We start from the raw sequence: 24971 nt of genomic DNA, 5'->3' as shown, positions 1-24971 counted from the left end.
GCTCCGGCCCGGGGGGCTCAGCCCCAGAGTGGGTTTGAGGGAGCTGCCGGGGCCGGTGCCACCCCTATGGAGGTGGCGGCCACGCAGGGTGGTGCCCTCAGCCCCACCGGCCGAGTGTGGGACACGGCGCACCTCGGGGACACGAGGCTCCGCATGCCAGCGCTGTCCTCAGCGGGACTCAGGGCACTGGGCCCTGGGGCAGGACAGGGCTGCAGGTCCCACGGCACACTCAGGGCCGCTGATCCGTGAGCCTGCCCCCCTCCCAGAGCACATCAGTACCCCAAAATCCCCCATCCCATCCCACCCATCCCTCCCACCCTTCCCTGTGGGGGCACCGGGCTGTCGTATGAAGTTTTATTGCCGACATGCAGGAGTAGTTCCGATGTAGTACAAAAATAACGTCTTTATACAAATTTTTTTCCTTTTTTTTTTTTCTTTTTCTTTTTTTTTTTTTCCTTACAACAGGCTCTGTCCCGCCGTGGCCCTGTGGCCCCCATGCCCCCTGCACCACCCCCTTCCAGTTTGCTTTAGCACAAGTGAATTGACCGGTGCTGCCACTGCAGGATCCTGGTGTGATACAGCCTCAGGGAGTCCCAGAATATTGCTTTTTGCTTTAACATTGGGGAAAAACAGTAAAAATAAACAGGGAATGAGGCAGGAGTGAACCAGAAGGAGAGAGCAGGGCCCTGCTGGGGTGCTCAGGGATCCCTGCCCTGCTGCTGGTGGCACAGGGGGTGATGGGCCCACGGGACAGACCCACACCATCTTCAAAATAAAATAAATAAGGCGAAAGAGTTGGGGCTACTGGCTCAGCTGGGGCGGTGCAGGGAGCTGGTCTGTGTTAGTGTTCACGAGGCCCTGCCTGGCCACAGGGCCCTGGCGAGGCGCAGGCAGAACGTAATGCCCAACACGGCCAGGGAGGTTCAGGTCCAGCCCCCTGTCCCCACAAAGCCACTGCTGGGGTGGCCCAGCTTGGACCCCGTGCCCTTCCCCAGCCCGGGGCAAGAAAAGGCAACAACACGCTACAAACATCTGCAACTCGCTCCCTGCCCACGCCCAGAGAGCAGCGCAGCCCCAAACAGCAGGGCAGCCCCCCAGCTCCAACCCCCCTGCTCACAGGGCTGGCCAAGGGTGATGCCAGGGCTGGGAGCAGCCAGGAGCAGGGAAGGAGGCAGCTGAAGAAGGTGCTGCCTTGAGCAGGAGTCCTGGGCAGGGCATTGGGAGCCCTGGGAGCTCTGTGTGAGAACAGTTCATCTGGCAAGACAGGCATCCAGTTCATAAATGAGGCTCAGAAACAATCGTTCCTGCTCTCAGCACAGGCCAAAGCTCTTCCAGTGGCACCAGGTGACAAACCAGGATGTCCTTCCCCTGCCTCGGCATGAGGGCAGAGGCAGCCCCAGGTTTGGGCTGGGATGGCAAGAAAAGCTGGGAACAAATACAGTAGAGACTTCAGCCAGCCCCTCCTATCTCTAGGCAAATTATTCTGGGAAGCTTTTCACATTATAACTCATATATTACATCTGTACCACAACTGAGGGGGGAAATGCTAAATCAGAATTAATGCAACTGCACCTGGGATATGCTACTGAAAAATAAGATTAAATCATAGATCCTTAGAAACTAAAGGAATCAGTGAGAGGTGGGAGACGGGGCAGGGGCCCTGGCAGGCCAAGTCCTGCAAAACCCTTGAACTGGGGACAGGATCTGATCCCTGCCCCTGACTCCTCAACTCCTGCCTGAGGTGTGGCCGGGCTCTCCGGTCACAGCAGTGGCCACACAGGACTGGCCAGCATGGCCAGACCAGGTGGCAAATAAGGACAAAAAACAGATTTGATGCATATGATGAAGGGAAGTGGGAGGTTTCAAGAAATTCTGCCTTTCGAGAAACCCTGATAAATCCAAATCCAAGCTTATTCAAACCACACGGAGCGGGCGCCACGGGCCGGCCACGGCTCTGTGCCAGCAGCTTCACCCTTGGAAGTCTCCTCCTCCTTTGCCACGGGCTTTGCTCGATCCAGAGAACAGCATGGTTAAAAAGACAAGAGAGGTAGATTACAGTCATGATCTGATCAAAAGCAGATTAGTCATCTAGGCTTTGATTTTAAAAAAACAGATTCCAGAAGATGCCAAGAGGTTGCTGCTTCCAAAACTAGCTTTTCCAAAAGTCTCCTCCGTCCGGGGCGGGGGTGAGTGCGTGTCCCTGGACAGAGCTTGGGATTGCTACATTATTCCCCGTCGTGGGACACCGGTATTGCTGTAGGCTGGAGCGGGCGAGGTGAGGGCAGACTGCAGGGTGGTGCTCGTGCTCTTGGGGCATGGGAAGCTACTTCCGGAGGTACCTCTGGGCCAGGATGGCCGCGTCCAAGGGGTTCATGGGCTGCGCGTCGTGGCCCAGGCGCCGCACGGGCGGGATGTTCCCGAACTGCCGCTTCTGCAGGAAGCTCTTGGCCTCATGCAAGGTGTTCTTCTCCTCAGCCAAGAGCAGCTGCTGCCTCATGTAGTTCTCGAACTCGTACTGGGAGCACTCCTCCGTCACCTTCACCTGCAGAGAGCGATCTGTCAGAGCCACGCCTGGCAGCCCCATGGCTCCTCTGACGGGCCTGAGCTACCGTGGTAGCTAACACGGAAAAGGGACCTGCAGCTGGACTCCTTGTGAGCTAGCAGTGCCACCAGGACACAGCAGCTCTGTCCTTACATGGCTCATCCCAGCCCTGGCAGCACTGAGGCTGCAGCTGCCTGACCCCTGTCCCTGCAGCACCGTCACAGACCCTGCATGGCTGTCCCTGGGCAGCCAGGCTGTGGCCAACACTTTGAGCATGAAACAAACCGGCAGGAAAACAGGATGTTTGCTCCCATGGCAGAGCTCGCTGGGAGCCAGAGCCAACACTGCTGCCTCCTCCCAGCATTCCCAGCTGTGGGAGAGGGAGTGAGCGCTGCTGGCAGCGGGGTGACCTGTTCTCATCAGCTCCGGGGCCAAGCTCACTTCCTGGCAGCTCAGCCAGCTGGATGTGCCTCCTGCTCCCAGCAGCATCAGCCTTTCCTTCCGCTGCACAACGTGAGGGACTCGGCTGTGTCCTCCCCACCCTCCCCTTCCCAGCTGGGGACACAATGGGTGCCATCACAGACAGACTAGCACAGAAAAGCAGTTCTGTGGAAAGCATGGAAACCTACCTCCTGGGGGTTTTCAGGATTTGCCACTTGGTCATCTATGTCCGGCACCACTTGCAAAGGGCCACTCAGCGAGGACATGGACTGCCTGGAGGAGAGCACAGCATTGGGATCCAGAGCATGGCACTGGCTCAGCCACCCTCACCCACCCCAGGGTGATCCCACTGGGAAGGCCACGGCTGCCATAAGCATTTGCACAGCCTCCCCAGCTGTATCCATCAGCACACTGTGGTGGACACGTGGGATTTAAAGGCTTACTGCAGTTCCCAGACTCTCCTGTGGTGAGGTGAGCCAGCCACAGCTGGAACAACACAGCCTGTGGCCAGAGACAGCGTGTCCTGCCTCCCCTTGCACATACCAGGACGCTATGATGGAGCTGAGGGAATCCAGCACTTCAGAAGCCGTCAGCCGCTGCTGCGGGTCCAGGACCAGCAGCTTCCGGATCAAGCACACAGTGTTCTCTGAGACCCGGCCATCCCTGGGACAGACAACACGGGGTGAGCCTGGCCTGGGCACAGTGTGGCAGCATGGACAGGCTGGGAGCACAGACCAGTGTCACAGACAACTTTTTTGAACAATCTTTTCCTTAAGATTTTTCCTTCTGAGAAGCTGAGAGGCCTCAGGAACAAAATGTAAACATTGATTATCTGCTGCTGTGGAATGCAACAGGTGGATCTTTGATTGGCCCATGTTGGATGTTTGCAATTAATGGCCATCACAGCCCAGCTGGCTCGGACACAGAGCCCAAGCCACAAACCTTTGTTATGATTCCGTTCTATTCTATTCTTAGCCAGCCTTCTGATGAAACCTTTTCTTCTATTCTTTTAGTATAGTTTTAATGTAATATATATCATAAAATAATAAATCAAGCCTTCTGAAACATGGAGTCTGATCCTTTGTCGCTTTCCTCATCCAAGAACCCCTGTGAACACTGACACAGGCCAGGAGTGACAGGAGCCAGGAGCTACAGGAGCAACCACTGCTCTGCTCCTTCCCACAAGCTGTCCCATCCCTGCTCCTGTTCCCTGCACACTGCCTGTTGTCAGTACTGCTGGGACCCTTGGGGTGCTGAGGGGAGCCCCTGCAGCTGCAGCTGGCCCAGTAAAGCCCAGCCAGCCCCCCGTGGGCAGGCAGGAAGGGCGGGCTGTACTCACTCGGGGATGGTGTACTCGGCAGCCTTGATTTTGCGGAAGAGCTCCTGAGGTATGCTGTCGTAGAAGGGGAACTGGCCGTAGAGCATGGTGAACAGCACCACCCCCAGCGCCCACATGTCACTGGGCTTCCCACGGTACGGCCGGCCTGCAGGGAGAGGGCACACACAGCCTGAGAATCCCGGGAGGCACAGCCTTGGCAACCCCCTCACCTCCCACTGCACAGGTGCTGAGTAACCCTCACACGGGACCCTTTCTCTAAGCATTAACCAAAACACTTACAGCTTCCCATAACATGACACCAAAACTCTTTCTAAGGCACATCCTCTGCGAATGAACAACACACTTGTGTCCATCTCCACACAAGTGTCCTCCTGTTCCCCACGGAGCAGGAATATCCCTGCTGTGAACCAAAGGCAGCAGGTAGCTGGAACTGCTGTGCTGGAGTTCCCAGGTCAGTGCCCCTCACACAGAACCACCCAGCTTGCAAGGTGGAGGGAATTCAAGGACCAGGGAGCACAGGGAAGGAGGATGCAGGAAAGAAGACCAAGAAGGATAAAGCTGAGCTCATGGAGAAGGGACTCTGACTGTGGGATGAATCCAGCAACAGCCACTGAAGCCAGATGTAAAGGCATAGAGTGTGCAGGAAGGTGCTTTCCTGCACAAAGACATTTAGACAAACCCTAGCCCAAGGCTGCTGCAGCCCCAGGATTCACCCAATGGAAATGCTGCTTCTAAATCCCTTTGGTGACAATAATCAGCACACAGCAGCATGGACAGGGTCACAAAATCAAACCCCAGTGCTACAGCAGAGCACAGGACTCAGGGAGAGACTTCCTCTGACTCACACAGTGAGTCACTGCTGCAGCATTTGGTATTTGTACTAATTATTCTTTGCTTTATAAGCTCAGAAAAAGGCACCTCTCCCTCCTCCTCCAACTTTTCCTGCTGTGACATTTCAGCAGCCATCCCTCAGCAGAGACAGCTTCTCCTGGAGACCCACAACAATGATTAATCCCTCAGGCGCTCCAGCTTCCCCCTGCCCAGGAGCAATACAGAGGGAGGGATGTGCCAAGCCTGAAGGTGGAATGTCCTCAAGTAACTTCCCCCTTGATACTTGGAGGGGAGCTGCAGACTGAGCAGCTTTGGGAGAGTTTTGGAGAGCACAGGAAGGGCCCCATGGGAAGGGCTGTTGGCACACACCAGAGCTGGGGTGCAGCACAATGGCAGTGAGAGCCAGGCTGGGCAGAGCAGGTGAGTCCTGAGCTAAGACTGCACCTTTCAGGGTCTCAAGCAGCCTCAGCTGTCAAGTACCAGCCAAGACAGCCTGTTCAGTGCCCTGTGGCCAGTTACACCACAAGAGTGCCCTGAGAAGAAACATGAGAAGGTAGCTGGAGGCCTCACTAGATCAGCACCCTGGAGCAGAAGGAGCAGCTCCTCATAGCCTCCTTCAGCCCCTTGAGCCACAACTGCTCCAAGCTCCTGCAGAGCAGTTGGCTTCTATCATCCATCTGGTCACAAGGGCCTCAGGATATCCTGCAGAACAGGAAAGGCTTGCAAAAGCCCCAGGATCCACCTCCTTGCCTGCCTTTGCTCCCTTCCTTGCCGGGAGGGAAGGGCCTCAAACCTGCCTGGCAGATCAGGATGGAGGAGCTTGGCTACATTTACTGCTGCTGCCTGCAAACCTGACAAAAAACCTCCTGAGGGGAGTCCACTGGGGCTGGATCCTCCAGGACTGGCTCCCTCTGAGGGCATTTCTGCAATACAGTTGCTTGGGATACCAGGAACAAGTAACTCATGTGTTAATGCCTCATATCTGGATCTACAAGAGGGAGAGGCTTTGTGTGCACAGTCCCACCTGTACATGCAGCCTTCAACACTGATCTGCCTCACCTGCATGAGAGGAAAAAACCCCAAAATGATGCCTGGGTCACTACACTGACAATCAGGACCACCCCTGCCTGCTCAAAGGCTGGTACAGGAGCACAGAATCATCAGGTTGGAAGAGACCTTCGAACCCAGCCCCAACACCTCAACTAGACCATGGCACTGAGTGCCACATCCAGACTTTGTTAAACACACCCAGGGATGGAGACTCCACCACCTCCCTGGGCAGAACATTCCAGAACTTTATCACCTTTCTGTAAAAACTTTTTCCTAATATCCAACCTGGTCATAAAAGGAGACCAGGTTGTTCAAACACAACCTAAACCCCTGCTGGCTGGGGCTGACACCCTGGCCATTCTGTAAGTGCTGTGTGATGAAATCAATACAAACTGTTCCATTATCTTATCAGGTACTGAGGTCAGGCTAACTGACCTATAATTACCAGGATGCTCCTTCCCACCCTTTCTGTGAATGGGTGTCACATTGGCCAGCTTCCAGTCATCTGGAACTCCCCCAGTGAGCCAGGACTGCTGGTAAATGATGGAGAGAGGTTTTGCAAGCTCATTTGCCAGCTCCTTCATCACCCTGGGGTGGATCCCATCTGGTCCCAAAGATTTATGAACAGAGCAGAGCAGAGAGCTCATGGAGAGAAACTGGACAGAAAGCACAGCTGTTCCTGATGGTCCCATGCAGTGGGAACAGTTAAAGGCAGGAGGACACCAGGGAAAGCTGCTCTGTGCTGGAGCCAGACTCTGCTCAGAGCCTCTGCTGGAGACAAGGCACAGGCCAGGCTGCTGGAGGGGGAGATCCAGCCCAGACTGCTTTGGCCTGCTGTCATCATTCCTTTAATTTGAAGTAACTCCTCTCAGTTGGTCCAGAAGCTGCCCAGAGGGTCACTGGCTCCCTCCTGGAAGTGAGCAGCAGCAGCTGGAGGAACTGGTGCTCTTAGTGCACAGCTGGAATGCACTGACATCCTGGTGGGATCTGCACTGGCTGCCCCTTGGGCCCAGGGTTTTACCTGCAGCTTAAGGAAAGCCTCAGGAACTGAATTCTGACACTGGGAATAGAACACGTTGTCTGCAGTCAGACTCATCTGGGAACAGCCAGATTTGAAGCAGCTTTGAAGTTCAGACAAGCCTTAAGAAAAAAGTCAGGCTCAATCCTCCCCTCCAACTTTCCCAGCTGGAAAACCAGACCAAGTCTCCTAACTGGACCTTAATTAAGAGGCTCTGATGAAGGTGCATATGGGAACAAAACAGGTGGGTTTATTTATTGTCAGGAGGCACAAATGAGTGAAATGAACACTGAAGGGAATTCCTACCACTGAGCACATCTGGGCTGATGTAGGCAGGGCTGCCACGCTGGTCCTTCAGCAGGTCATCCTCGCTCACCAGGTGCTTCCCCAGGCAGAAGTTGGTGATGGTGATCCGGTGAGTCCTGGGGAGAAGCACAGGGAAGGGGGTCAGGGAACACAGGACATGCAGCACAGACAGCAAGCTGACTCCAGAACAGGGATTGTGCCTGTGGGGCTTTCTAGGGGGCTTGAAGTGCTGGGAGAAGACACACAGAGGTGTGAAATGAACTCTGTCCCAAAGGGGAGGGATTCCAGGGATTCCATGCCTGCCAGCAAGGCACCCACAGGGGCAGTGCAAGGCTCTGTGACAATGTCTGGGTGGCCTGTGTCAGCGTGGCTGTAAGCACAGGCTGTACCTGGCTCATCTTGCAGCCTTGGCTGATCTCCTAGGAACATCCCAGCCTGCAGCACCAGAGCTGCAGGATCTGCCCCAGGTGCTGCCTGAGCACTGGAGAGCACGAGTGTGAACAAAGCTGAGGTTTATTTCAGCTGCTGATTGTGCCCTGCACTTCCCAGTTGCCATCTTCTCCACACTGCATCTTCTGGGAGCTAAGGGAAAACATCCTGTGGGAGCTGCCCCGTGCTGGCCCCTGAGCACTGGGTGCTCACAGGCACCAGAGGAGCTGCAGGAGTTGTGATTAGCCTCAGCACAACCACGCCTGTGTCACTCCAGAGTCCCACACAGGAGCCTGGTGGCAGCTCCAGCTGATCCACAGCACTGCTCTCCACACACAGGTGTGCACCACACAAAGCCTGAGCAACACCCAAAAACCTCACACAGAAAAGGGAGAGCTGCAGGTACACAGAATTTCTTTATTGGTTCACCCCTACTTCTCTATGGTACTGCCAGCTCCCATTAACAATTTTTTCCAGTGCAAGTGAGCTAATTACAAAACAATTGTTCCATTAATCTTCCCTGTCATTTAGATAATTTGGATTTTAGCTTACAATGTAAAGGTGTGAATACAAAAACACTGTCTGGAAGATTTCTTGAAAAGTATTTCACAACTAGAACCTGAAAGAATGGATTAAGTCAGTCACAATAACAAAGAAACATTTCCAGCCAGTCTCACAGACAAATGAAATAGAACCAAGTGTGGGTTGGCCACGGAGAGCTGGTTATTAAAACAGACAGACTTGTGTTTAAGAAGTGTTAGCTTCAACTGTCAGGAGACTTCCCTGGCTGAATAACAAGCTGCAGGATTTGTTAAGGATTTAAAAGACTAAGTGTTCTATAGGACACTAAAATGTTCAGGGTTGCTTGATTCTATTTAGTGCCTGAAATTTGATCTAATCTGTAATAACTCAACTCCTCCTGCACTGGCTTATGAGGAAACCTGAGAGGCTTTAATGTCTGTGGGGAAGGAGATCTGAGGGAAGTCCCCCAGGTGGGATTGCCTGCAGGACCTTGCAGTGCCACACCTTCCCTGCCTGCCCTGAGAAGGGCCCTGGCTCTTTGTGAGCAGGGCTGGAGCAGAACAAAGGGTTCAGCTCAGCCCCACGGGCTGCTCCTCTCCATGGAGATGGCTCTGACGCCTCTCCCACCCTTCCCTGTGACTCACTGCCGCACAGGCTGCAGCTCTCCCTCACCAACGCTGAGAAAAAAAGCAAAAGCAGAGATGTAACACAAAGAGGGAATCTGGCAAGTGTGTTCAAAGCTTCAAACACCTCCCCCTGCTAGTGGGGCCCTGGGTGTAGCTCCACTGGTGGGGTGCTCCCCTGCACTCAGTGCCCAGAAAAGAAGGGAAGTTCTGCATGGATCCTTTAAAGCACCAACCTTTGTGTGCCTCTTCCAGCAAGGAGGAGAATCAAAGCAGCAAGCACAAGAGATTTATCTTAAAGCAGCTCTACAGAAACAACTTGAAACAACTCAGAGGTGGCCCTGAGAAGCAGCAGCAGCTCTGTGTGTGTGTGTGTGGGGAACCAAGAAGTTCAAGTTCTGTAGATAAAACCTGTTTACTCCCAGTGTTAGGGAGGAGAAAGCAGCAAGCTGTGAGCCCAGCAAACCTGCAAGCTTTGTGGACTCAAAGCCTGCAGAACTCCAGCCTTCCTGCTTTTTATTCACTCCACAGAAACCCAGACAGTGTGAAAAGGATGAATTCCACTCATTCTTCAAGTAAGTGCAAAATATTTAGTCAGTAATGTAATCCTGGAGGAGAGAGCAGAGGATCTGGGCTGAACTAGGCTGCCAGTAAAGAACACAGAGCCCAAGGCACTGAGCAGCTCCACAGAGCCCCCAAGCAGGGCCAGGCCACCCCCTCCTGCCCTGAGGTCCTGCTGAGCTCCTGCCCCTCTCTGGGCTGCTCCCTCTGGGTCTGCACCAGCATCAGCACCTGCCAGGCTCCAGAGGCTCCTGTCAAACCAGCAAGGGAACAAGGGAGCCATTTCATACACAAATCCACACTGGACAGAAGTGCTTTTGTTTAGATAAGTCAATATTTCACTGCTAGCAAAAACACAGCAGGGCAGCAGTCAGATCTAACACTGCTGTGATTGTAGGACAGCCAGCAGGGCTGGGAATGCCTTTAGCATGATGGAGGGTGAATGATGGGAACAGAACCAACCACCATGTTTTTTTGTTCTTTTTAATATATATAAAATCAATACTTCTCCTGCAGGTTACTAAATTACTATAAAATTGAGTTTTCAGTAGTTAGAATCCAAAAAGAAGTCCTGACAAGGGGCCACTAAGCTGGGTGGGAAAAATGAAATACCTAGGTGGGGCTAAATTCAGTTTTGGAGACTAATTTATATAACTTTGAGCTGGATTTGTGGTTTTGCACAGCCTGCTTCCCTTTTCCTCACCCTCCTGCACCAGACCACTCAACAAGTGCTGCCTGTGGCAGTGTTTGCATTAGAAATCTGCTTCAAGGAAGAAACAAGACCACTGCCAGGCCAGCAGCTCTCCAGCACACTTACCTTTTGTTTAGCACCATGTTTCCTAGTTTCAAGTCTCTGTGCACAATATTTTTCTGTAAAAAATACAGGAGTGTTACATGAGCAAAAGCCTATTTGTTGTAGCAGTATAAATGTCATACTTGCACAAGAGCAGTAAAAAGAAATCATGGCATCTGCACACTCTGAAATAACCCAGGTCAAGGTTTCAGGTCAGGTTTCACCCTGAGTACTTTGTGCCCTTCACTTTTGATTGTGATCAGGACAGAACAAGCAAATTTGCTACTCTGAACACAAAGAGAGACTGGGTGTATCCAAGAGACCTGGAACTGAAGTGTCCAGGCTTGGTTAGAGCAATGTGAGGAGCATTCCTTTACAGACCCATGCTGCACTGCCCTGTGCCACAGGGGAACGAGTCAAACATCAGCAGAATCCATTTTTATTACAATAGTTTCTAGTTCATTGATCTCAAAACTTGCAGCTTGAGGCTCTGATCTCCAATCAATTCTTACACTGTGAGTTATTTTGCTTTGCAAGGAGACAGTTTCTGTTTCCTGTGTTTGATCAGGCTCTGCTCTCCTCTTTGAGCTTACCACACTGTGGTTCACCTGAGCTGCCCTCAGCCCAGCTGGCCCCTCTCCACAGCCCACAGACACCACATTATCATCCAGAAACGTGAGGAGCAGGGAGGGAAGGGAATGCAAACATGAAGGGCAGAGTTAGAAGGGAATGCACTTTATGGCTTGGGGCATGAGGTCTTATGCAGAACACTGCTACCATCCCTGCCTTGTAACCTGGCCACTGCCTGCCCCAGGAAGTTTTGAAGCATTTGCTGCTCTAACATGGAAAATTTTGCCTCCCAGCACTGGAAGGGAGCTCTCTTTCCAAGCCCTCACCTTGTGTAATGCTTCTACCACTCGTACCACGTCATAAAATATCACCACGGTCTCTCGCTCGCTGAGTCTCTTCTCTTTAATGACATAATGCTGCAGATTGATCAGATCTGCTGTTTTGTCACTGAAATCATGAGCACAGAGACAGTCCAACACCAGGCAAATGCGCTTCTTCATCTTCCTCACCATCCTGTTGGCTTCCAGATCTTCTATGATTTCACAAGCTCGGTCCTGGGGAGGCAAACACAGCAGCAACCCCTCAGGGCAGCTCCAGGGCACATGCACAGAGCCTGGCAGAGTAAATAACTCAATAACTGGGGGTGATCTCAAAATGAGCAAATGCAATCACAGTGCTTGGTCTTTGTCCTGAAGCAGGATTTTAAAAAGATACAGGAGCTCTACTTAATGAATCACAGAATCTCAGGCTGGTTTGGGTTGGAGGGAACCTGAAGTTTCATCTCATTCCATGCCCATGGACAGGGACACCTTCCACTATTCCAGACTGCTCCAAGCTCTGTCCAACACTTCCAGGGATGGGGAATCCACAGCCAGGGCCTCCCCACTCTCCCTGGGAAGAACTTTCCCTAGGAGGAGGAGTGCAGAAGGCAGAGAAGTCTCTGCTCTGTGTGCACATCATGCTCTTTATGCACACAGACACCTTGAGCTGAACCCAGGACACCTCTGCAGTGGAACAGAGGGATCCAACACACCTTTCATAAGAATAGAAATCTCAAGGCACAATTAGCATTTCTTCCATGACAATAAACAAGACACAGCTGAGCTGGACATTTGGCTTATTTAAGATTTAGTACAGATGGTCTCAAGTGAAAAGTGTGTTGGCAAAATGTAACCAGCAAGTCAGGCAATACCAACACCCAAAGCAGTAATTGCTATCAGCCCCTCACATCAGTGAACAGCCCTAAAGGCACCAACACAATCCACTCACACAAAAACTGATCAGCACAGTGACTGGTTTAACTTGCTGAAACAGTTTCTTGGCTATTTGTCTCCTCTGACAAGTTATAAACAGTACAGAGACCAAAACCCCAAATTTAATTCTAAAAGGTGCTAATTGATTTGCCAATGAAATAGGTAAACTGTTGTTCTGTCTGTAAATGATCTCACATTTCCCAAAATCCTACTGTGCTCTCCAGATCTCCTGTCTGAAGCAGCTCTGAGGTGGTTAACCTCAGAGTGCTGCAATACAAGAGCAGGGTCAGCACGAACTGTACATTAAACAAAAGCAGCTCAATCCATCAGCAATCCCTGGCACTGCCCCAGCCTGGATGGTGACCAAGTGTACCTGGAAGAGCCCGTGATGATGGACCACTCCTTCCTGGTTGTGGAGCAGGGAAAGAAGAGAATACTCCGTGTGCAGCAGCATCTTGCCCTGTCGCTCCTCCTGGGTTTCTATTCCTTTATCACCTCTTTCTTCTAAGGTGAGAATCTTCAGGAAAAGGGAAAATTTCTTTACAGTCCCCAGAGGCACACAAATGCCCCCAGCCCTCTCTCATTTTTGGCATTCCCCTGTGTTTACAGCTGGTGGAAGTGCTCTGATGGTTGTGTCCTTGCCACAGGCCTGGCTGAACTCAGCACCATCTGTGCAGAATGCACAGCAGCAGCTTCATTAAAGGTAAAACCATGGAAAGGTGGCTGTTTGCAAATATCCCAGGTGGTTTTACCCTCCTGGAGCTGCCCCATTCAGGTACAGATCCAAGGGCTCTGTGAGAGCAGCAGAGGCCTCATCTCAGGGCTGATCTGGACATGGACCTGGCCCTGCCAAGGGGAAGCTGCAGCAGCCATGCCCCACTGCACTGCTTCAGCCCACACCCCTCACTCACTGCCCAAGTGCTTCTGCACAGGAGCTGGAGAGCCCTGAAGGTCTGGGAGCCTGCAGTTTGCTTACCTTCAGCTGATAAAAGTCATCTGTCCCGTCCTTTCTTGCCAAACACTGAACAATACTTGGCACAGGGGAGTTACCTAAACGTGGACCTACAGCACAAAGCAGAAACAGACTTGTTTTCCCTCCAGCAGCAGTGACTAACCCGGGTTACATCAGCTGTCACCAGTTATGTTTGCTTGTACCAAGTTCCCTTTTTTGCAGGAGGCTTGAGTGCATTTTCACAAATCTAAAGCCAAAAGAAGAAGGTCTTGAACTCTGAAACCTTTTGGGATAGTGTTTCATTTGTTCTCTGGAGCAACATTTATCAAAGCCCACACATGGCCCAGCTGTTTGCAGAAATCCTAATTTCTGCATGCCTGAACCACACAGCTCTTACATTCACAGCAACACCCATGGCAACTGTTACTGCCACACCTGGGAACACAGCTGCCACCTCTGCAGGGATGGCTCAGGGGTGTCCAAATTAGCCCAGATTTCAAGTAAACACACGGTCTCCACTCCTCACTTTAAATCAGTCAGCTCCAACTGATTTTCCATAGTGAAGTCTATGAATACAGTTCTGAACTAACAACTATTCTAGCAACTGTCCAGAGCTGGCAGAGTGGCCTTGCCTTGGTACATATTTTGAGTACCAATTGTTAAGTTGTCCCCATGCTGATGTGACAACACGTTCCAGGTCAGCAGGGTCGAACACAATCAAAAAACCCCCCAATGAATTAGGTATTTTACAAAATTGAAGAACAGAGTTTAAGAAAACAAACCCAAAAATAAAAACCCCAAAGGGGGTAAAATTAAGATCTATTTCTCTCCCAAGCCTTGCTATCCCACATCTCCTGAGCTTGGCCAGCTGCAGGAGCTCCCAGGCTGCTGCTCTGCACATCCTGTGCTCTCAGGTAAGACACTGAGTTTCACACCTGCTTCCCCTCACTCCAGAGTGCCTTTTGTTTTCAGTTTTGCCCCCAGAGCCCCTCCGTGCTTACCCAGGATGAAAGGACCTGCTCTCTTGGCGTTATTCCCGGAGATCCCCGCACACAGAGCCTTTGCCTTAGCGGATGTTTCCCCAGCTCCTCTGTCCGATGCTCGCCGCTTCATCCTCGGCTCTTGGGAGACAACCGAGATCACATCTCTGAGTTATTTTCTCTTGTTATCCCTGACTTCTGCTGGAAGGCTCTCACCTACAGATGCACTGGTGGCTGTGCCTACTTGTGTGTCTACACACAGCCCGGGCTCCCTGCTGACAGAGCAGGGGTGGGCTGCAGGCTCAGAGCAGCTCTCAAGGCATAAATCAGCCTCGTTATTCAGGGCAACATTTCCTACAACAGTTGTTTGAGAGACATAGTGGGAACAAGTCGAGATAATTAAACCTTGTTTTACAGCAAAAACAAGTTTGCAAATTAACATATTCTAAAAGCTCTGAAAGAAAATGCCCAAGTTAGCCCTGTGTATGGGTGTCTGCTGCTGCTGCAGCCTTTTGGGGGTTTCTCCACAGAGCATCCACATGAGGCATCACAGCCACCCACTGAGTCCCTCAGAGGCTTGAGTCTGTTCCTCAAACAGCCAAGAATGCACAAAGCTGACCACAAAAATCAGTGTCTTTCACCTTTCCCAACAAGGGCATAGAAAACAAGCACAATAGTTATTGTGACATTCAGTTCAGCTCACAATGTTTTTTCAAAAATGTATTTTTAGCCTTGAAAAAAGTCCCCTCTCTCTGCACCTCATTAGACTCTGACCTTATTACATCTCCATCTACCTACATCTAGTGCAGCTGGAATTTGGACTCCAGCACATAAAACCCTGTCACCTCAGCCTCCATGTGCAGGAATCAATGCTGTGTTTAGAACTAACACGTTATTAAATGCTCCAATGGACATTCCAGTGGAAGGCAACACTGGTGACAACATGTGTGTTTTCCTGCACAACCACTATGGGCAAAACCCCATTTTATTAGATGTGAATCTCATGGTTTGCATCTGGAAATTTATTCAAGGTCCACACATCACCATTATCCAGCACCAACAACTAAAAACTCAACTACCTCCTCCTTATTCAGGTAGTGCAGAAAGTCTGATTTCCAACGTCCATTTTCTGCTGCTCAGAAATCTAAAGAGAATTTGCACAGCCAAGATCTAAAGGGCCAAATAAATTCAAGGCTTATGGCTAAAACTAAAGAAAAGTCTTGTTTCAGTTTAGCTGGAAAAGCATCTCTCAGGTGAGCTGCTGGGTGTGGTGTGAGCTCTCCACATCCATCAGCTCCAGCCAATGGAAGCTCTGCTCCCAGTACAGCTCCTCTTCATCTCCAGATTTTAGAAAATGGCTTCAAAGACTTTTGCAAACATTTACACGTTCAATGTCTGTGCTCTCACTTTTTAAAGGTACTTTGGGGAGTAGGTGAGAAGAGGAACCAAGCACAGCTCCATTTCCTTACTCAAACCCAATCCCAAGAGTTTTTCCCTAAGAGGTTACTACAACAGGCAGGGGGAAATATTTTCTGGGCTGTACATATTTGTTTTAGAAGATGCCAGGTGTTTCACCACGTAAGGGATTGATAAATCACCTCCCTGTGAGTGAAGTTCACCCTGTGGCAGTCCCGCCCTCTCTGTGGACACAGGCTGATCTCACTGCATTGATTCATCCTGCAGCACCTGCCCAGGTGCAACAGCCAGGAGATAAAGGGAGGAGCCTTGCAGGAGACTTTGCATCCCTGACTCCAGCACCTTCACACCTCCACAGAGCAGTGTCACCATCCCACTGAGCTGAACGGGACACAGTTCTGACCCCCACGTGCTCCTTGCTCTGTTTATTCTGCATTCCTGCCCCAACATCCTGATGAACTCCTCCTCTCCTTGCACATCACTGTCTCAGCTGGAAATGTGAGTAACACTTCCACTGGAGAAACCCCCTGCACAGGAGCTCTGAGACAATCCATTGTGCCATTTGGCTTGCTGCTGCAAATGGTGTTACTGTAACAAAACAACCCGAGGACTCACGTAGTTCAGCATCAACTGTATCCTTACTCTTCTTCCAAACTAGGTTTTCCAACGTCTCAGGAGGCAGGAGCTGTCACCTTGGAGAAGGCTGGATGGGCAGAAGGTCGAGGACTCTGTAATGTGAAATGAGATACACTTGATGCTGTGGTTTTGGATTACTCTGGTTATGGTAACACAGGATACACTGAACCTTTATTTGGGCTTGGAAAAAGGGATTGAAGCTCTTGGTGGGAGAATAAAAGGCTCTGGAAGTTGAGTCCCTGCACTGCTGGACACACTCCCACGTCACCCATCTCCAAAGTGATGCAGGGCAGGCCTCTGGAGCAGGGACAAACACAGGCTCCACTTGAACCCCTGCCATGCAGCACCTGCCTGGGCTAACAGCACCTCAAACACACCTGACTGAGCACCAAGAGACTCCCTGCCACCACCAGTGGCTTTCCATCACACCAGGAGTTAACAGAGCTCAGGTCAGATCAGTATCTGATATCACTGTCCCTGGCATGGAGTGTTTCAAACATGGGTTTGTCCTGGTTCCTTGCAGCAATGTAAGAGCCTCCCTCTCAAGACTGATCCTGCTGATGTTAAAATTATTTTTTCTGTTCAGTCTTAAGAACTGGAATGTCCCACCTGTTTGTGGACAGATGCATCCCTTCCCCCCAGATCCAAGCTGAATCAAACCACCCTCCTTCCCTGTCCTGCCACTGGAACAAAAATGGTCCCTCACACAGACAAAGTTACAAGTCCAGCACAGAAATTTATACTCAATTTTGATGTGACACACAGGATATATCAAACAGCTCACTGGAGAAGCCAGTTCAAAGCCTTTCAGTGTGCTAGCTAAGGCTTTAATGGAATTATGAATCAATTAATTTGGGGACCTAAATGTAATGCCTTTTAATTACGTAGCTTAAGGGAATTGTTTAATTCCTGAATTACTGCATGTCCCAGTGCCTGGTGTAACAACAATGGAAAACATGAGATGAGGAAAGCCCTTTCCATCCCAGAATGAGGAACAAGCAGCTCAGAGCTGGAATGGAAAAGGCACCTTTGGGGCATGAGCAGAATTCCTCAGCAGCACAGGAACCACTCTTGGCTCCAGAGCAGCTGGTGCAGCCCCCACTGCACTTTTGGGGGGCTTGTCTTGCCCCAAGGGCACAGCATGAGCTCAGTGGGGGTTAAACTTCTTGTGTGAGGACTGGGAACCCCAAAGTGCTTGACCCCACTGCTGTGATGAGCTGATTGTGGTGAATAAGGCAGGGGATGGGCTGGGAACCACAGCAGGTGACAGAGCCCAAGAGCTCCTGCTGGAAGTTCAGGACTGCTGAGAAGTTCCTTCAAAGAGCTCACACCATTCCAGGAACACACAGACGGAGAAATTCCATCACCCACTGCAGCAGAATTCTTGTTTCCTTCCTGAAGCCACAAGCTGGAGCATTTGGGATGAAGCTGCAGAGCTGCTCCACAGCTTTTTGTCCCTCTCTGTGCAGCCTTCGTGTTTGCAAAAATAAAGCTAAAAAATAAGGTCACATGAGCAGCATCAGGCTGCACCTTTTCCCACCCAAACACCACAGTGGGCAGTATTTACCAGTGATGGTTCATCCAAGGTCACATTTAAGCCTGGCTCATGGGAAGCTGTGTTCAACATGACCTAAAAAGCTCCACGAACAAAACATGAAATGGGAAAAAGCTGGAGCACGGCCCAGCTTCCCACATGGAACAGCAGCAGGTTGGTGTCACTGCAAGGAGCAGCGATCCCAGCGTTGCCTCACTCCTTCCCAGGCAAACCCGGCCAGGACAGCTCAGAGCCGAGTCATCAGCACGCCCAGGGCCGGAGCTCGGCTCTCATTGGAAAAGCTGCCCCGAGAACAGGCGGAGCTTGGAGCGGGCAGGCCTGCGGAGGAGTCACTGGCTGGGGGATTAAAGGGAATGTTTGCGGGGCAGATCCCAAGGAAAGCAGGCTGTTGCATTAAGTGTATGAAATCTGGTCAGAAACACACCCCTTGTGTCCCAGCTGGTCCTCAGAGATCAGGAGCGCATCCAGAGACCTCGAAGGCCAAGAAGACATCATCCCACCCTGGGAGCAGGGAGAGGAGAGTCACCCACCAAGTGTATCCAAGGGTTTTTAGCTTTTCTTTCTCCTCAAAAGGTGAAATTTCTGCCCCCCCTTATCCTCTTCCTCCCACACTACACACAGCACGGTCTAGGGGAAAATTGAGAAAGAGTTATGTGTGGTGGCATGTACTTCATTAAGCTGATGTGCATTTTAATATTTAAATGACTCTTAGTCAGGCAAAAGTTACTTTCTGGACACCGTGTCCTTCAAAGTTTCAGTCACAGGACTTTTGTTTTGTTCTTCAGTGCCAAACCAGGCCCATCCTGTCTGTCCCTCCTCCTGCAGCCAGCTCAGCCTTCCCGACATCAGCCAGGAACAATTTCATCCCTAAAGATAACATGGAATGCACAGGGGAAGCCTCAGCCCTTCCCTGGCTCCTTGCTCACCATCTCACATGGGAGGAGGAGTGGGGGCATCAGGGTGGGCTCCACTCCTCTCCCTCTGCACAGCACAGGGGTGATTCCCTATGCAGGAATGTTAACTGGTAGTTACTGAAGGCTCTGGGGGTTGAACGGTTTTCCAGGAGAAGCAATAATATATATATATATATATATTTTTTTTTATATGTATATATAAAAAGCCCATGGGATGAGTCAGTGCAGCCTGTGTTCCGCTGCCCTTCCGGGAAGGGAAGCCTGCTCCCGAAACAGAGCCCTGACTCACAGGGTTCTTGGAACCCAGAGCAGACTCATTCAACTTCTTCCCTCAGCGAGAAGTTCGCTCAAAACCAGGCACAGAGTTTCTCTGCCCACAGGAGCAGGAGGAATCCTGGGGCTCTGGTGCAGCACGAGGGGCTGGGACAGTGACACAATCCCCTGTGTGCCAAGGATTATCCTGGGACAAGGACAAGCTGGGAGACAGGAACATCTCTGAGCTGCCCCACTGGATATCCTCCTGCTCAGCCCAACCTGTGCACCAGCAGAACCCCAGGAACACGAACAAGGCACAGCCAGCACCTGGGAGTCCCCACAGGAGCCCAGCACACCTTACCTCCACCCACATGCAGCTGTGGTCAGTCTCCAGCTCCTCAGGGACAAAAAAGGCTTCCACAGGCCAAGTCACACAGCAGGGAAAGCAAATTCCATCCTGGCTGCCCCCCCTGGCAGCCAGGGAAACTCTGAAGCACAGGGCTCCAGTGCGTAACTACGGCGCAAGCAACAAGCCAGGCTTTCTTCAAACCCTTCTGATGCATCAACACATGAGATAGCCAAGGACTCATCTCTGGGAGTTCCCTCTTTGGTTACATAAACACCAACCTCAGCTTAACCCTTTCGTGCTGCAGCACAGGCCACATCCAGCAGGAAAACTCCCCACTGCAGCCCAGCACGCTGACAGCAGGACCTGGCAATGCAGCTGCAGCACCCGAGGCTGCACTGCTGCCCCAGCACAAACCCCTGACCCGCTCTGTGCCTGCAGCCAGGCTGTGCTCACCTCCCAGACCCCACCAGGGGTGAGGGGTGGGGTGTATGACAAGGTTTTACTCCTCACTGATTGCTTCTGATGCTATCAATATGCCACAAGCCCCTGCAGCAGGACAGGAGCTCTGTGTGCAGAGTGTGACCCACACACGTGCTGACACTTCCCAGCGAGGTGTGGCTGCAGTTTCTTTCAGCAGTGACTCACCTGGCCCTACCTGGTGAGACAAATGTGTTGAAGTTACCTGCACACACTGCCAGGCCCACGCTGCTGGGGTTTGCAGTGTGACAACACACTGACAGGAACTGCACGCTTGCAAAAAAAAAGATATTAACCAAAACAGCCTGTTTCACACAGAAAATGGCCAGACAGAGCCTGCTCTGTCCAGCTGGAGCTCCCAGGCAGGGAGGAGACACACACTGCACCTGCCTAGGTAACACCCCCCAAGGTCACTGGGCAGCTCAGGCACAATCCTCAGGGCTCTCTCTGTTCATAGTCACAAAATAGTTTGGGTAGGGAGGGACCTTAAAGACCCTTCCACCCTCCTGCCATGGGCAAAGAGACTTTTCACTACCCCAGGTTGTTCCAAGCCCTGTCCAACTCGGCCTGGAACATTTCCAGGGATGGGGCAGCCACAGCTTCTCTGGGTAACCTGTGCCAGGGCCTCCCCAGCCTCACAGGAAACAGATTTCCCTAATATTCCATCTAACCCTGCCCTCTCTCAGTGTGAACCAATGTCCCCTTGTCCTGTCACTTGAGGCTCTTGTGAATATCTCTGTCCCCAATTCTTGTAGCCCATTCAGGCACTGGAAGGGGCAGTTATGTCACCCTGCAGGCTCTCTTCTCCAGCTGAACAACCCCAATTCTCTCACAGCAGAAGTGCTCCAGCCCTCAGATCAGCTTGGTGCCTCCCCTGGATTCATTCCAACAGGTCCATGTCCTTTCTGGGCTGAATCACAGCCCATCCCAGTGCCTGTGAGCTTCCCTTGCCTGTCCCAGGCTCTGAAACATCCTGAGGGTCACAGCCCAGCTGAACTTTGCTTTTAAGGAGCACAATTATGGGATCAAACCCTCAGCATGGATAGCACAGAGAAACAATCAATGGATGCAGCACAAGCCCTCCAGCAAGGGGGAAATATGTCCTGAATCCTGAGTGCTGCCAGCCCAGAGCTCCATGCCAGCAGGTGAGTGCTCCTCTGCTGTCCCTTGGGCCACACCTCACCTGGGTGCCAGGTCCAGCCTCACCTGGGTGCCAGGCAGCTCACCTGGGTGCCAGGTTCAGCCTCACCTGGGTGCCAGGTGCCTCCCCTGCTGCCTCAGAGGAGCCAGCTGTGCCACAGCACACGGCACAGGGGTGGTGGCTCAGCCCCACCACATCAGGCAATGGCCTCTGCTCTGACTTCTCCAGCTCCCTCTGGACATGGGATTGCAGCCCCACACCCCCAGCACATCTGTTCATACTGGTAGATGTTAAGCCCATACATTAAGGCTCTAAACTAGCAAAGAACTGAATCCCCAGCTCTGGTGCAGCACATTTCAGCACAGCCAGGGCAGGAGGGAGCACAGCCCCAAACCCCTTGTGCAGGGGGTGGAGATGATGTCCCACGAGGTGCCCCCAGCAGTGAGACCTTTCACACCCTCAGTGGGCTCCCAAAGCCACGACCAGAGAGGGACAGCACCCAGCTCTGGGGGTGGGAGGTGCCCCAGGCCCTCGGGTGAGCTGCAGGGAGTGCAGGGCAGGGTCCGTCCCTGCTCCGACACCTGCTGGTGTTACTCACCCTCACCTACTCACTGCTGAGGCACACGAGGCTCCTCCCGGGCACGGAGGTCCCCAAAGTCTAAATTCAATCGTTCCTGCCCAGACTGAAGGCAAAACCAGCCCCAATCACGGGCTGTGCCTCTTTCAGCCCCCCGAGCTGCTGCGGGGCTCAAACCGAGCGCCCAGCCCGGAGAGCACCGGCACACCGAGCTGAACCGGGCGGCCAGGGCAGCTGGGGGCTCCCCCGGCCCGGCGGACGATCGGTGGGACCGGGATGGGGACGGGTCCGGGACCATGTCCCCCACGCTCTACCCTGGTCCCCGCTTCCCCGAATTCACCGACAGCCCCAGCTCCCTCGTCTCTCACCCATATCCATGGCCCCGGTACCGGTTCCCCCGATCTCTCTCATCCTCCTCACTCAGTCACGGCCCGGTTCCGGTTCCCCGCTCTCTCCCGCCCCTCACTCACACCGGCCCGGTTCTCCGCTCTCTCCCGCCCCTCACTCACACGGGCCCGGTTCCCCGCTCTCTCCCGCCCCTCACTCACACCGGCCCGGTTCTCCGCTCTCTCCCGCCCCTCACTCACCCATAGCCCCGGCCCCGGCCCCGTTCCCGTTCCCGGCTCTCTCCCGCCCCTCACTCACCCCGGCCCGGTTCTCCGCTCTCTCCCGCCCCTCACTCACCCATGGCCCCGGGCCCGGCCCGGCCCGGCCTCGCTCCGCTCCGGCGGCCGCCTGGCACCGGAAGTGACGCGCCGCCACCGCCCCCCGCCGCCAGCCCGCCCCCTGCCGGCCGCTGCCGGAACGGGGAAACGGCGGCGCTGATTGGGCGACGGCGACAGCGCGGGCGGTGATTGGAGGAGAGCCCGGGGGCCGGACGGTGTTTTGCGGCGGGCTCTGATTGGTTGAGGCGTGCAGCGGAGAGTGAAGCAAGCAGCGAACGCTGATTGGTTGTGGTGCGATGAACCCGGCGCTGATTGGCTCAGACCGGGGCCAGGAGCCCGCAGGGTTGGTGAGCACGCGGGAGATTCGAACGCGCCGTGATTGGCCAGGGGGCGGGGCCTGCGGAGATGGCCCCGCCCATGGAGCCAGCGGGCCACGCCCACAGAGCCCCGCCCGGCGGCACCGGGACCCCCAGACTGGGACCCCTGGGTTGGGTCCCTCCAACTGAGACACCCTGGGTTTGGACCCCCGGATTGGGGTACCCTGGGTTGAGTGCCCCCGACTGGGACACCCCGGACTGGGACGACAGAACCCCCGTGCTCTGAGCCCCAGACTGAGACTGGCGGGATTGGAACCCCCCGGGTTGGGCACCCTGGTCTGCCCTGCCCTGCTGCCCAGCCCGGCCCGTGCAAACGAGCACCCCCAGGGCACAGCCCCCAGCCCCTGGTGGGAGGCAGAGTTTGGTAATGGAGGAAGCAGAGGAGCTGGCAGTGCCAGCATGCTGTGTGCCGGGTGAAGCACGTTCCTGCTTTTTGAGGCAGACGGCGCTGCCCCTTCCCCTGCATGTTCACTCCCCTTCATCTCACTGAACACTTCCAGAATGGTGGCTCAGGAGGAAGATGAGCTCAGACCAGAACCAGCCCCTGCCCAGCTCAGCACCAGTGGCTCCAGGGTGGCCATGCTGGTGACAGCAAGTCCTTTACTCAGTGGGCAAGCAAAGGCTGAGCCAGGGGCAGTGGCATGTCAAGAGTTCTTTGGCCATTGGAGGATGGACATGAGTTGCTGCCAACAGAACAGAAAATGAGCCGAGAGACCACAGAGCCTTTAAATGGTGTTATTCACTACAAAAACCAGTCCTGCTCCTCTGCAGGTGGAGAGAACAGCAGAACCTCAAGTCCTTGGAGGAAAATGTCTCTTGGGGAACATCACTGGGTGGGACAGAGAGAGCTGGCAGTCCACCAAAGGGTCACATCCACCCAGGCCCATCCTGGCTGCCATGGGCAGTGCCAGGCCCTCACTTGTGCTTGGCAGGGAGGAACTCCCGGCGTCCCTTGTCGCGGGCCCCGAAGTAGCGCACCCTGTGGATGGCCTGCAGCTGCTCCTCGATGGTGGCGCGGATGTCCACCTCGTCGGGGATGTGCACGTAGCGGATGTTCCTGCCGGTCACAAAGAGCTCGTCCAGGCGGGACACGGCGCCCTGCCGGTCCGTGAAGGTCACCTCGGCCAGGCGCACGTTCATGAAGGCGTCCACGCTGGTGACGCGCCCCGCGGCCGCGCTCTCGTCGCGCAGCTCCACGGTGGTGACGCGGCCGCGCAGGCCCTGCAGCAGGATCACCAGGCTGTTCTCGGCGATGGTGCGCTCCTTCACCGAGTGGCTCACCTCCATGGTGGCTGTGGGGGCACAGGGGCTGGGCACAGGGCTGGGCACAGGGCTGGGGACACCTGCCCGCTGTGCCTCACACGGAGCAGTCCCTGCACATGGGCCAAGCCCTGCACACACACCTGAATATGGACCAAATCCTGCCCACAGACCAAGCCCTGAATACACACCAGAACATGGACCAACCCCTGCATGTTCACCTGTCCACAGACCAACCCCTGCACACACACCTACACATGAACCAATCCCTGCATGTTCACCTGTCCACGGACCAACCCTTGCACACACACCAGAACATGGGCCAACCCCTGCACACGGACCAACCTTGCACATGGACCAACCCCTGCACACACACCTGCCCGTGGACCAAATCCTGCCCATGTACCAACTGCTGCACACACACCTGAGCATGGACCAGACCCTGAACGTGGACAAACCCCTGCACACACACCTGAACGTGGATTAGCCCCTGCACATTCACCCACCCATGGGCCAAATCCTGCCCAAGGACCAACCCCTGCACATGGACCAACCCCTGACAAACACCTGAACACGGACCAGCCCCTGCACACACACCTGCCCGTGGACCAAATCCTGCCCTCACACCTGTACATGGACCAAGCCCCGCACACACACCTACCCACCGCACCAGCCCTCAAACGCTCACCTGCACGCACACACACTGCCCCTCACACACTCACCTGCACACGCATCACCGCGCACACGTGCCCCTGCACGCACACGGCCCCTTTCACACCCACCTGCTCTCACAGCACCCCTTGCACACCCACCTGCACACACACGGCCCCTTTCACACCCACCTGCTCTCACAGCCCCCCTCGCACACACCGCACGCCGCCCATCGCCCCAGTCGCTCCCATTCTCCTCGCCCACCCCCCCGGGGCGCTCCGTGTCGCTCTCGCCCTGTCCCTGCCCTCATCCCCGCTGTCCCTCCCGGGTCCCCGCGCTGTCCCCATCCCCTTCGCCCCCCCACCCCCCGCACACGGGGCCCCCCCCCCGCACTCACGCGCCGCCGCCTTCCCGCGCGCTCCCCGCCCCTCGCGCACGCGCGGCCCCACCCCTCGCCCCGCCCCCGGCGGGAAGGGGCGGGGCGGCCA

At 53.9% G+C, this 24971-nt stretch overlaps 2 protein-coding genes across 6 annotated transcripts; both read right to left on the bottom strand.

The window, feature by feature from the left end:
* Positions 1-1492: 1492 nt before the first annotated feature.
* STK40 (serine/threonine kinase 40) lies at positions 1493-22288 on the bottom strand. 3 transcript variants are annotated; one of them, XM_063177694.1, is made up of 12 exons: positions 22215-22288; positions 16242-16354; positions 14232-14351; positions 13255-13340; positions 12652-12795; positions 11352-11579; positions 10480-10532; positions 7528-7643; positions 4323-4467; positions 3527-3646; positions 3172-3256; positions 1493-2542 (listed from the first exon to the last, which is right to left on the bottom strand). In XM_063177694.1, the coding sequence occupies exons 3-12, from the start codon at positions 14341-14343 to the stop codon at positions 2324-2326; spliced, it is 1308 nt and encodes a 435-aa protein (XP_063033764.1). In that variant the 5' UTR covers positions 14344-14351; positions 16242-16354; positions 22215-22288; the 3' UTR covers positions 1493-2323. The 3 variants fall into 3 exon arrangements, with proteins under 3 accessions (XP_063033764.1, XP_063033766.1, XP_063033765.1); XM_063177696.1 differs by having other exon boundaries at positions 16269-16354; XM_063177695.1 differs by lacking the exon at positions 22215-22288 and adding an exon at positions 19348-19461.
* A 1003-nt stretch (positions 22289-23291) lies between these two features.
* LSM10 (LSM10, U7 small nuclear RNA associated) lies at positions 23292-24924 on the bottom strand. Of its 3 annotated transcripts, none has more exons than XM_063177426.1 (2): positions 24881-24924; positions 23292-23864 (listed from the first exon to the last, which is right to left on the bottom strand). In XM_063177426.1, exon 2 carries the CDS (start codon positions 23857-23859, stop codon positions 23488-23490), a length of 372 nt encoding a protein of 123 aa, XP_063033496.1. In that variant the 5' UTR covers positions 23860-23864; positions 24881-24924; the 3' UTR covers positions 23292-23487. The 3 variants fall into 3 exon arrangements, with proteins under 3 accessions (XP_063033496.1, XP_063033495.1, XP_063033494.1); XM_063177425.1 differs by lacking the exon at positions 24881-24924 and adding an exon at positions 24084-24717 and having other exon boundaries at positions 23292-23975; XM_063177424.1 differs by lacking the exon at positions 24881-24924 and adding an exon at positions 24114-24717 and having other exon boundaries at positions 23292-24053.
* Positions 24925-24971: the final 47 nt, after the last annotated feature.

The sequence above is a fragment of the Melospiza melodia genome, chromosome 27 (genome assembly GCF_035770615.1).
Source record: "Melospiza melodia melodia isolate bMelMel2 chromosome 27, bMelMel2.pri, whole genome shotgun sequence".
Lineage (NCBI taxonomy): Eukaryota > Metazoa > Chordata > Aves > Passeriformes > Passerellidae > Melospiza > Melospiza melodia.
The sequence above is the reverse complement of the archived record's forward strand: the minus strand, read 5'-3'. Positions and strand labels throughout refer to the sequence as shown.